The sequence below is a fragment of the Chlorocebus sabaeus genome, chromosome 18 (assembly GCF_047675955.1).
Source record: "Chlorocebus sabaeus isolate Y175 chromosome 18, mChlSab1.0.hap1, whole genome shotgun sequence".
Classification (NCBI taxonomy): Eukaryota; Metazoa; Chordata; class Mammalia; order Primates; family Cercopithecidae; genus Chlorocebus; species Chlorocebus sabaeus.
Window position 1 is genome coordinate 62,474,928 of NC_132921.1, and position 13,140 is coordinate 62,488,067.

General features: G+C 45.0%; 1 protein-coding gene across 1 annotated transcript in view; it reads right to left on the reverse strand.

Moving 5' to 3' along the window:
- Positions 1-7,917, reverse strand: part of ENOSF1 (enolase superfamily member 1) — a 38,807-nt gene extending 30,890 nt beyond the window's left edge. Inside the window, exons 1-2 of the mRNA XM_007974497.3 lie at positions 7,753-7,917; positions 1,907-2,015 (exon numbers count right to left, since the gene is read on the reverse strand). Coding sequence (XP_007972688.3) covers positions 1,907-2,015; positions 7,753-7,836 — 193 coding nt within the window. The 5' untranslated portion in view covers positions 7,837-7,917. The remainder of the gene's footprint in view (positions 1-1,906; positions 2,016-7,752) is intronic.
- Positions 7,918-13,140: the final 5,223 nt, after the last annotated feature.

A 13,140-nucleotide genomic window follows, 5' to 3' on the forward strand; every position in this document is an offset into this window, starting at 1 on the left:
GCGTGAATCACCACGCCTGGCCTATCTTTCTCTTTTTAAAATTACTTCAGTGCCTGATGCATGGCAGCACTCAGGAGAAGTCTGCAGAAGGACTAACTTGCCGGACAACTGACCACCAGCCCTGTGAAGAGCAGAAACAGCAGCCACCTGGGCAGTGTCCATTGCAAGTTCAAGAAAGGTTCCCTTGCCATTCACACATACACACACTCAAACTCACACACTTCTTTTATATGCTTAACAATTTAAAATCTCTCAATGGGCCAAGATTTTTTTCTACAACTACTGAGAGTGCTGATGGTGCAAATATCCATGGGAGATATCACACTACCGCCAAAGTTAGAGAAACTCTATTGCCTCCTTCTAGACCCTTACCCTTCAATCTATCATAATTTGGCTTCAGCCCTTAATAATCCACTGAAATTGACCTGGCAAAGGTCACTGTTTTGTACTTCTTGAATATTGTACCATGTGCAGGTATGATGTGTTCAAAAAGAGTTGCATTTAAAAGTTCTGAAGAGAAAGTGCTTCGGGCAGTCAGGCGGTTCTGCCATGACTTGCTGGGTACCTGCCTGTGCCTCAGTTTTCTTCTCTCTAAAAAATGAGATGGCTCAAGATCACCATTGAGATCACATCCAGCTCTGAGAAAAGTTATGTTCTGTATCTTATTTAAGAAAATAGAAGGCCGGGCGCGGTGGCTCAAGCCTGTAATCCCAGCACTTTGGGAGGCCGAGACGGGCGGATCACGAGGTCAGGAGATCGAGACCATCCTGGCTAACACGGTGAAACCCCGTCTCTACTAAAAAATACAAAAAACTAGCCGGGCGTGGTGGCGGCGCCTGTAGTCCCAGCTACTCGGGAGGCTGAGGCAGGAGAATGGCGTAAACCCGGGAGGCGGAGCTTGCAGTGAGCTGAGATCCGGCCACTGCACTCCAGCCTGGGCGACAGAGCCAGACTCCGTCTCAAAAAAAAAAAAAAAGAAAATAGAAAATGCAAATAAAAAAAGAATGACGTATACACAGCTCAGTATGCATCTTAAAGAATCTGCTCTTCCCCAAAGGAGACCTTTGAGATTGGGTGGGGCCAAAGCCCTTTTTTGCCATGAAAATAGTGAACTTGAAACCAATTTGGTGTGAAATATTTTGAAAAGGCTGGGTGCAGTGGCTCACACCTGTAATCCCAGCACTTTGCGAGGCTGAGGTGGGCGGATCATTTGAAGTCAGGAGTTCGAGACCAGCCTGGCCAACATGGTGAAACCCCGTCTCCACTAAAAATACAAAAATTGGCTGGGCATGGTGGTGGGTGCCTGTAATCTCAGTTTCTTGGGAGGCTAAGGCAGGAGAATTGCTTAAACCCAGGAGGCAGAGGTTGCAGTGAGTTGAGATTGCGCCACTGCACTCCAGCCTGGGCAATAGAGTGAGACTCTGTCTCAAAAAAAAAAAAAAAAAAGAAATCTATATATATATAGAAAAGTGAGTAGACTCACTGTGCACATCACAATGAGCCTTTTTTTGCTGTGGGAACTCACATCTCCTCCCTCTCCTTGCCCTTGGTTACTCACCCACAGCAGGTTGTTAAAGCTCGACAGTGGCCCCGGGTGAAAGGCAGGTGAAAAACATCCTTGTAGCTGTCATTTGACACAGAGAAACAGACTAAGAGTCAAGGATTTTCTAACAGACTAGAGATGATTGCAAGGAGAGAGGCCAAATTCTGTCACTTTTAAATTTCTCCCAGTGAAATAAATAACAAACCATGAAACACTGTTTTTACTCACTTTGAGCAGTTAAACACAGAGAAAAACAAGATTGGAACTGAATCTAAATCAAGATTCGAATGAATCTAAAAATCTAAGTTAGAATCTCATCTGAAAATTAAGCATTCTGGAACCTTGAGAGAATCTTCAACTCACCAACTTCAGTGCCTTTTCCCAGAGTGAAGGTGATTCCACACCCCTTGATTCCATCTTCTGCATCAGTTTCTATGACGACATAGGCAGCTGAGTAGTCAGGATCCGTGTGCTGCAGGAGAGAATTCCCCGCCGAAACGATGCCAGCATGAGAAACCCAAAAAGAACCATGAGAATGATGTCACATGAGGACAGACAATGCCACAGGGGCCATGCCACAAGAGCTCCCACAGAAGGAACTGTTGCTATACCCCAAAGAAAACAAAGGGCTCTGAATGGAGAAAAGGAATGTCCTCCTGAAAGATCCAAAGTGTTTCAATAAGTGCAACGTATACTTTTTTTTTTCGAGATGGAGTTTTGCTCTGTCACCTCGGCAGGAGTGCAGTGGCGTGATCTCAGCTTACTGCAACCTCAGCCTCCCAAGTGCAAGTAATTCTCCTGCCTCAGCCTCCCAGGTAGCTGGGATTACAGGCACATGCCACCACACTCGGCTGATTTTTGTATTTTTAGCAGAGACGAAGTTTCACCACGTTGGCCAGGCTGGTCTTGAACTCCTGACTTCAGGTGATCTGCCTGCCGTGACCTCCCAAAGTGCTGGGATTACAAGTGTGAGCCACTGCACCTGATCGCAATGTATACATTTTTATCACCTGTTTTCAATTAGGTCAAAAAGTGAGGCTCATTTTTATTTATGTATTTATTTTCTAAATAAAAAAATAGAGATGGAGTCTTGCATGTTGCCCAGGCTGGTCTCAAACTCCAGAGCTCTAGTGATCCACCTGCTTGGGCCTTATCTTAAAGTGCTGGGATTACTTACAGGCATGAGCCATCATGCCCAGCAGCGGCTCAATTTTAAGCCAAGGAGTTTTCACTCGCAGCTATCTCTGTCAGCTCTTTGAACAAAGTTACATTCACAAGCAGCTTCAAATTGAACAAGCCAAAGGTTCGGAAAACTCTTGCATAAAATTGGACTGATCTCACAGCAGTTTATAGCAGGGCTGAAAACACATTGGCACAAGGTCAGACACCAGTGGGGGAAAATGAAGAAGTAAAGCTTCTAGATGAATTCGCTCTTTTTTTGTTTTGTTCTATGTCATGGAATAATGGAGACCCCGAAAAGTCAGGCAGAAGATCTGAATGCATTCTTAAAGAAGAATTTTGCATAAGGCTATAAAAATTTATTACTGTTGTTATTATTCTATAATATTTATTGTGCCAGACACACTATATTCTAAGAGCTCTACATGGTTTAATTTAATCCTATAACAGTATTATAAACTAGGTGCTCTTATCCCTATTAGAGAAGAGGAAATGAAGTTTTAAGGAGGTTTAGTAATTTGCAAACGGTCACACAAGTAAATAATATTTTATTATTATTATTATTATTATTGAGACTGAGTCTCACTCTGTCCTCCAGGCTGGAGCGCAGTGGCATGATCTTGGCTCACTGCAACCTCTGCCTCCTGGATTCAAGCGATTCTTCTGCCTCAGCCTCCCAAATAGCTGGGATTACAGGCACCCGCCACTATGCCCAGCTATTTTTTTTTTTTTTTTTAGTAGAGATGGGATTTTGCCACGTTGACCAGGCTCGTCTTGAACTCCTGACCTCAGGTGATCCACCTGCCTCGGCCTCCCAAAATGCTAGGATTACAGGTGTGAGCCACCGCACCCGGCCACAAGTAAATTGTCAAGGCAGATTTTAATTCCCTGTATTGGGGGTGTTGTGGCTGAGGGAGCTGTATGTGATGGATGGGAGCCCTGAGTCTGGTGTCACAGCCCAGTGGCAGGAAATCAGTGTGATGCATCACTGAGCACCAACTACGTGTCAGAGCTGGTGCAGCTTGCAAGGGTGTTACAGATATGTCTGCCCTTGAGGAGGTTACATTTGAGAAGACCTGGTTATAGGATGGGCATGGTGGCTCATGCCTGTAATCCCAACACTTTGGGAGGCCAAGATAGGAGGATTGCTTGAACCCAGGAGTTCAACCCTAGCCTGGGCAACAAAGCGAGACGCCATCTCTAAAATAAATAAATAAAAAGACATAGTTACAAAAACTTTAATAATATAAGGCAGAACATGCTAAGGCCTGGGAGAGATGCAAACTATGAATGACCGGCAGAGAGCACTGTTAGCTGAATGTGCTTCTTGAAGCGGGAGACGGCTTTATGAAGACAGAATCTGAGCTGGCCAGTTGAGGAAGGGGAGCTTCTCAGCAGTGGGAAGGGGAGTGAAGGGTTTGGGAGGGAGGAATATCTCAGGTGAGGTAGCAGCAGCAGTGCAGACAGTAAAGGGGTCAGAAGAGGGAGAGACTGGAGTGTATTCAAGGGTTGGTGCCCATCCTGGCTTGGCTGAGCCATTGGGTTCCTGAAGGAGTTGAGCGATGAGGCTGAGAAGGAGACTCCAAGAATTAAAGACCCATCGACAGTTGCTGGGTTCCAAGAAGAGGAAGCAATGGAAAAAGGAAACTTTTCACTGAAGCCTCAGATGAGGGTCAACAGGACGAGATGAGCCAAAAGTGACTTGAAGCTTTTGGATCCCTGTGATTAGCAGAATGATCCAAGATGGGTCAGGAGGGAGGGGCGGCAGGGTATGGAAGATGACTTCTGATTTAGACAAATCGCGTTTAGCATGAAGGTGAAAAACCTAACAGGAAGTATCCAGACCTATGGGTTAAAGAGGCAGCTCCGGAAATGAGATCTGGGAATCTCCGGCATAAAGGGCGGCACCAAAGCCAGAATGCGGAGAGGGTCTTCACGGGAGTGTGCAGGGAGACAGGGAAGACGCTGGGGCCTGAGCCTGAGAGAGGGAAAAAGGGGCCAGTGGAGGAAGGAGGAGCCGTCAGAAAGGCAGGAGGCCATGAGGGGAGAGAGCCCACGAAGAGGCGGCCGACAGCGGAACAAGTATCCGAGAGTAAGGACAGCCAAAGGAGAAATAACAAGGGCAATTCACAGAGAAGAAAGGAACATAAATCGATTTCAGATTAAGAAGGAGGTAAGCCCAGCGTAGTGGCTCATGCCTGTAATCCAGCACTTTGGGAGGAAGAGTCAGGTGGATCACCTGAGCTCAGGAGATCGAGACCAGCCTGGACAATATGGTGAAACCCCGTCTCTATCAAAAATACAAAAATTAGCCGGGTGTGGTGGTGCGCACCTGTAATCACAGCTACTCCAGAGGCTGAGGCATGAGAATCATTTGCACCTGGGTGGCAGAAGTTGCAGTGAGATGAGATCGCACCACTGCACTCCAGGCTGAGCGGAGACTCTGTCTTAAAAAAAAAAAAAAAAGCAGGAGTCTTTAGCAGATTTTGAGGATAGCTTTATTGCTCTTTCTTGATAATATGCTACTTGTGATCAGGGAGGCTCACTTTGCGGCTAAGTGCTGATGTTCCAGCATGCCTCAAGGGCACGTGAAGCCATCTCCATGGTGAACTGCAAAGCAGCTCATTCTAAAAGAAGGCACCTGAGAGTTGGATACAACATACGCCCTATCTCCCCAAGATAAAATGCTTAAGTATTTATGAGCTTGCAATACCACTCAGGCCCAGAGGCAAATTCCATTTCTTGAATTATTCTACAGCAAACCAGGCTGTCTTTTGAAACAGGGTCTCTCTCTGTCACCCAGACTGGAGTGCAGTGACACAATTACAGCTCATTGCAGCCTTGACCTCCCAGACTGAAGAGATCCTCCCACCTCAGCCTCCTGAGTGGCTGGGACCACAGGTGCACGCAAATAAGCCCAGCTAATTTTTGTATTTTTTTGTTGAGACGAGGTCTCACTATGTTGCTCAAGCTGGTCTCGAACTCCTGGGCTCAAGCGATCCACCTGCCTCGGCCTTCCAAAATGCTGGGATTATAGGCTTGAACAACCACCACGCTCAGCCAAACCAGGCTGTTTTAACATTTCACAAATTCAAAGTCAAGTCTAGATTAGGGGTTCCTTCTGCTTCAGTTTCCTCAGAGTGAATAGTAATTACAGCCAACCCCTCCTTTTTCCTTTAGAAACAAGGTCTCACTGTGTCATCCAGTGCCCAGGCTGGAGTGCAGTGGCACGATCATAGTTCACTGTAATTGAACTCCTGGGCTCAAGTGATCCTCCTGCCTAGGCCTCCACTTAGGATTACAGGTGTGAGCCTCATGCCTGGCCTATAGCCAACTTTACTGACGGCCTTCTCTGAGCCAGGCTCTTTACAGGTATCTCATTTACATATATAAAGTGAATATTATTATACCCATTTTACAGATGAGAAACCTAGGCTTAGAAAGATTGTGTGACTTACCCACAGCTGCTAAAGCTTCACAGAGGCAAAGGCAGTTGCATGAGATTGAGTGTTTGGATTCTATAAGACAGTAAAATTTCAAACATTTGAGTTCCATAAAGGATTGCCTGCTGGGTGTTTAAGTCATTTACCAACATCATATAAGAAAGGACACATGAAGATTTTAAAGAGGATGACAGCCTGGGCCCTGTCTCTACAAAAAATACAAAAAGAAGCTGGGCTTCATGGCGCACACCTGTAGTCCCAGCTACTTGGGAGGCTGAGGTGGGAGGATTGGTTGAGCCAGGGAGGTCAAGGCTGCTGTGAGCCATGATAGTACCGCTGCGCTCCAGCTTGGGCAACCGATAAGAGACCTTGCCTCAAAATAAATAAACAAATAAATTTTAAAAATAAAATAGAATAAAATTTCAAAAATGCAGGATGAACTTAATCTCAAAAAGGACTTTCTTTTGCATTTAAAAACTTTCTTTAACAAGAGGTATATTTTTATAAAATATTTCAGGTACAGAAAGAGTATAGATAATGTAATGAACACCAGCTTGCCATCCACCCAGTTTAGGAAGTAAAACATTACAGTGGGAATTAGAGACCTCGTGGTCCCCTCCGTGACCCCGTGGTCCCCTCCGTGACCTCGTGGTCCCCTCCGTGACCCCATTTCCTTTCCTCCCTACTGGTAACCATTTTCCTAACATTGCCGTTCCTCACTTCCCGGCATACTTTCACACATTCACCACGTGCCCATACAACTCTGCTTTTCTAGCGCGGCCAGTCACATCAGTGGACCAAGACGGGCACTGAGGACCCAGAGGGGAACAGGCTCCCTGAAGACCCTGCATAGTGTTTGGGAAACACCGCTCTAGAAGGGGGAGGGGAGGGAAGGCCTGACGTTCTAACACCCTCAGTAAGCAAAAAAGACCTTCAGTATTTAGGTAGGAGTCAGAGTTCCTGCCCTTACTTTATTACATCTCTTAAGACTGATACTTGCATCAATCCTTTCTAACCATGTTTGAGGGTAATTTCATGAGCGCTCCCTCTCATGTGACCCGGTTATCACGCGCTTGCTTTCTCAACCCGACCGTGACACCTTCATTTCATGGACGGGTCCAAAAGACCCAGAGGTTTGGATCTTCTCCAAGTCACACAGCAAGTTGCGGAGGCGGGATCACCACTCCAAACTCCCAGCCCCGGCCTTCCTGTTCTCCCTCACCGCGAACCCCGTCGCGTTCAGGGCACAGAGGAAGCCAGCTAGCGCTGTGCTCTAGGGTTTCATTGGCGGGAACCCAAGAAAATAATTTTGCTGCTATTGCCTATTATGCATTCTACCATTTCCAGCAAAATGTGAGTCGTAAAAGTAAAACCAGGATATTCTAAACTCCAGCAAAGAAAAAACCCAGGAGAGTGGAAAGCTTCTGGATACTTATACAATTGCTCCAAGGCATGAAAAGCAAGTGTCTGCTCCAGGCGCGCCTCCCACCGTACAGAAGCAATGGGTTCGAAGTCGGGAAGCTACCCGGGGCCTGCAGGTCTGCAGTCGGCGGGGCGAGACGGACCCGGGCCGCAGGCCACCCTTACCATGGCGTCTGAGCCGTGGCCCCCAAGCGACGTCGGGAAGCGCACGTCCCGGACCGAGAGCCGGGAGATCCTGCCGCGCACCATGCTCCCCGCACCCCGCAGCCGCGCCACCCGTGCGGTCAGGACTGGTCGGGATCCCCAGTGCGCGGCGGGAGGGTGGGAGCACGGCGAGGCGGGGCACCGTAGGGGCATAGAGGGCGCTCATTGGCCGCGCGGCCGCACCCCGTGAGCTTGGCCCCATGGGAGCTCCAGTCCCCGTTCGGGGCTCCCCGGGGCGCGCTCCGCCTTCCGCCGTTCCCTTCTCAGCCTGGAAGGAGCTGACCCCGCGGGGGTTCGCTCAGGGCCGCCGCGGAACCTGGGCGGGCAGGAGGCCTCGCGCCAGGTCGGCACCTCCGCGGGACCCTGCTCGGCCCGATTTGAAGACTCGTGAAGGGACCTGCCCGGGAGCGGCACGCTGGAGGGAGACCTCGGGTCTGAGCGAGTGCATTTGCTCAGCGGCAGATTCCGGCCAGTGGCTCAGCTCCCGACCCGAGGCCGCAGGTGCCGCCAGCGTACCCAGGAGAGCAGTGCGCTAGAAAATGCTAGGTCTCTTTAAGTGCCCACAGTCTCAGTTTGCCACCTGATAAATTAAGAGGCAGGTCATCATTTATTACACCCATACCGATGCAGGGTGTTTTAAATACCTTACCTCAGCCTGTAATCCCAGCACTTCGGGAGGCCGAGGCGGGCGGATCACCTGAGGTCAGGAGTTTGAAATCAGCCTGGCCAGCATGGCGAAATCCCGCCTCTACTAAAAGTACAATAATTAGCAGGGTGTGGTGGTGCGAGCCTGTAATCCCAGCTACTAGGGAGGCTGAGGCAGAATTACTTGAACCTGGGAGGCGGAGCTTGCAGTGAGCTGAGATCGCGCCGCTACACTCCAGCCTGGGCGACAGAGCGAGACTCCGACTCCAAATAAATAAATAAATAAATAAATAAATAAGGCTGGGCGCGGTGTCTCACGCCTATAATTCTAGCAGTTTAGGAGGCCGAGGCGGGCGGATCCCGAGGCGACAGAGCGAGACTCCGACTCTAAATAAATAAATAAATAAATAAATAAATAAGGCTGGGCGCGGTGTCTCACGCCTATAATTCTAGCAGTTTGGGAGGCGGAGGCGGGCGGATCCAGAGGTCAGGAGATGGAGACCATTCTGGCTAACACGGTGAAACCCCGTCTCTACTAAAAACACAAAAAATTAGCCCGGCCTGGTGGCGGTCACCTGTAGTCCCAGTTACTCGGGAGGCTGAGGCAGGAGAATCATCTGAACGTGGGAGGCAGAGGTTGCGGTGAGCCGAGACTGTGCCACTGCACTCCAGGCTGGGCGACAAAGCGAGACTCTGTCTACAAAATAAAAATTAAGAAAAAATTAAAAAATTAAAAAAAAAAAACGGGCCAAGAAAATTCAGTGAGTAAGTCTTTCCAACAAATGGTGCTCGAACAATTGAATATCCCTATGAACGAACAACACAACCCTGGATCCTTACCTTATATCATACACAAAAATCATCTCGAAGTGGAATATAGATCCAAATTTTAAGAGCTAGAATTATAGAACTTCTAAAGAAAACACAGGAGAAAATCTTTTTGTACTTGGATAAAACAAACTTTCTTAGGACATTAAAAGCATGAATCATAAAAGAAAAACATTGTCAATTAAATTATCAAAATTAAAAATGTTTTCTCTTTGATAAAAACCATTAAATAAATGAAAACGCAAGCTGTGATTGACAGAAAAATATTTGCAAAACATATCTGTTAAAGGACTTGTATGCAGAATATTGAAAAAATTACAACTCAGTACGATGACTTGATATAAAAAACGGGCAAAAGACTTTAATAGACATTCCACCTAAGCAGATATATGAATTTGAAATAAGCTTATGAAAAGACTCAACATTATTAGTCATTAGGGAAACGCACATTAAAACCACAGTGATGTCCTACTAACACGCACCGGGATGGCTACAATTAAAGTGACTGGCAATACCAAGTATTGGCAAGGATGTGAAGCAGCTGGAACTCTCATACATTGCTGGAGGGGTGTGAAAGGGTACAGCTTCTTTGGAAAATAGGTTATCAGTTTCTCAGAAAGTTAAACATTCATGTACTATACAACTCAGTAATCCTAGTCATAGGTAATTATGCAAGAGAATTTAAAACCTATGTTTAAAACAAAAACTTGTATTTGAATGTTCATAGCAGCTTTCTGATAGCCTAAAACTAGTAACCACCTAAACATCCATCAACTGGTAAAAGGACAAAACCAGGATATAGTACACATCCATGCAATGGAATATTACTGAGCCATAAAAACATGAATCTCAAAAGCATTATGCTAAACGAAAGACATCAGACACATTGACTACATATGATTCCATTTATACAAAGCCCTAGAAATGTACAGTCACAGAAAACACTCAGTGGTTGCCAGAGGTCAGGGTGAATGGAAGAGGTTGACTGTAAAAGGGCATAATGGAATTTTCTGAAATGATGGAAATGTTCTGTGATTCTGGTAGTGGTTTCATGGCTGTATACATTTGTCAAAAACTCCAGTGGTACACTTAAAATGGTGAGTTTGTTGTATGTAAATTATACCTCAGTAAAACAAAAAATATTGCTTTGGGGTGCTGCCTCCTCTTTGAATTTGATTCTAAGTTTGAATTTTCTTTGAAATTGTACTTAAAACTGCAAAAATGTTCTCTTGTATTTCTTTTAGATTGGGTTTCTTCTGGTTCCACGAGTTTTTCAAAATTTCTGCTTAAGTGATACCACCCTTTTCTAACTTTCTAGCAATGATAAAGATTTACAAAAACCAACCAAACCAAGTTTGCCATCTAGTTCCACGGTATACCCTCTCAGTGTTTTAGGAGACTAAGACTTTCCATGAAAATGGTGCAATTATGAGTGAATAAGTGGAATTTAATAAACTTTAAGGGCCATACCACTTTAATTCAGTTATTAGAATCTGTCAACCTTTTTGGTCAACTGCAAAGTTTTTATTTCTCTCATCCCTATTGTCACAGGGTAGTGACAATTTTTTACTTGGATTTTCAAAGTCCTCCAACTTACTCAAGTTAACTTGACCTTTAAGATCGCAGTGAAGCTGGATTGAACCCCTATGCCATGTCCCTGTGAAATCCAGTGTCTCTCCAAGTATCTCTGGAAGTACTGGTGGTCTTTTCTTCTACTGACCTGATTTATTTCCCGAATTAATTTCCCCATTGCATTTAAGCTAGGTTATGAAATCCATCCCTATCATTTTTTGTACCTTGTCATTATACCTTCTGGCCGTGACCCCAATCCCTTTTCTTTCCTAAGGTCACTGACTCACGGTTGTGTGTAGCCGATTTGCAGGAAGGTTTGGGGTAGCAAGGACTCTGCAAGGATCTTAAAATTGAATACCGCCATCTGTTTCTTCAAGGTCCCAGGGGCCATTCCTGCTACTACAGAATTTTCACATATTATCTACTTAGCTTTTATCGTTTTACTAAGTGTCATTTCTAGTTCTATTTTTTTTTTGAGACAGGGTCTCACTCTGTCACCCAGATTGGAGTGCAGTGGCGCGATCACAGTTCACTGGTTTCTACCTCCTGGGCTCAAACAATTCTCCCACCTCAGCCTCCTTAGAAGTTGGGACCACAGGTACGCACCACCATGCCCAGCTAATTTTTGTACAGATGGGGTTTCGTCATGCTGCCCAGGCAGATCTTGAACTCCTGGGCTCAAGCGATCCTCCAGACCAGACTCCCAAAGTGTTGGGATTACAGGCATGAATCACTGCACCCAGCCTCCTTCCTATTCATTTTAAGATTCAACTTGTAAGTTATTGAATTGCAGTATAACAGCTAATTGAACATTCTGTCCAAGTTTTAGAAGAAATGGTTTACTAATACTGGAAAAATAGACACTGAAAAACTCATTTAAAAAATATTTGTTTTGGGGCAGTTGTGGTGGCTCATGCCTATAATCCCAGCATTTTGGGAGGTCGAGGTGGGCGGATCATCTGAGGTCAGAAGTTCGAGAGCAGCCTGGCCAACATGGCGAAACCCTGTCTCTATTAAAAATACAAAAATTAGCTGGGCATGGTGGCACACACCTGTAATACCAGCTACTCGGGAGGCTGAGGCGCAAGGATTGCTCTAACCTGGGAGGCAGAGGTTGCAGTGAGCCAAGATCGCATCACAGCACTCCACATTGAGTATAAAATGTGCCTGGCCCTTAAGTCACATTTTATACTCAACTTCCAAATGAATTAAAATGCTTTTTAAAAAGCATAACCTATAGGGCTGGGTGCAGTGGCTTATGCCTGTAATCCCAGCACTTTGGGAGGCCGAGGCAGGCGGATCACTTGAGCTCAGGAGTTCTGAGACCAGCCTAAGCAAATGGCAAAATCCTGTCTCTACAAAATATCAAAAGTTAGCCAGGCAATGTGGCTCACGCCTGTACTCCCAGCTACTTGGGAGACTGACGTGGGAGGATTGCTTGAGCCTGGGAGGTCGAGGCTGCAGTGAGTCATGATGGTGCCACTGCACTTCAACCTGGGCAACAGAGCAAGATCCTGTCTCTCTCTCTCTCTCTCACACACACACACAAGCACAAACTATAATATAGATAGATGAATATTAATCTTGGGGTAGATGAGGACTTCTAAGCATAAAAAAGGAATGAACAGATTTGACAATCTACAAATGTACAACTTACATGTCAGAAATTACATGGAAAATTAAAAGGCAAACAGGAAACTAGAAAAACATTCTTAAATTGAGGAACTATTGCTATGCTACAAACATAAATGTTTACTAAATGAGGTTTTAGAAATCAGAGAAAAAGCCAATAATTTTAGATAGTAGTAAACGGTAATTAACACTATTATCTTATTGAAAATAAATGCTTTTGAATGACCATTCAAAATATAGTACTATTTTATTTTCATTATACCTATATAATAAAATAATTATAAAACACACAGAGATAAGGCTCATATTTTCCTTTTTTAGAAAATTAAGCCCCTTAATTTATAATAAAACTGGTCATTCTATTTTATATTCTTCACAGAGATTGTGAATAGCTCCACTCAGATTACTTAGGTTTCTGCATTAACTGTATTTGCTGGTATAATTTTAAAAAGAAGAAAATGCTTATAAAAATAATGTCACTCACTTGACATAGAAAATTGACCACAAAGAATGAGTTCAATAATGTTCTGAATTTAATAAAGGATTGATTAAATTCTGCTCAGTAGTTACAAGTAACTGAACATTTTTTCCCCAATGGAAGAATAAATTCAGAATATACCAATTTTTAAAAAATGAATGAGAATATGAACAGCAACTAAAAGGATTAATAGG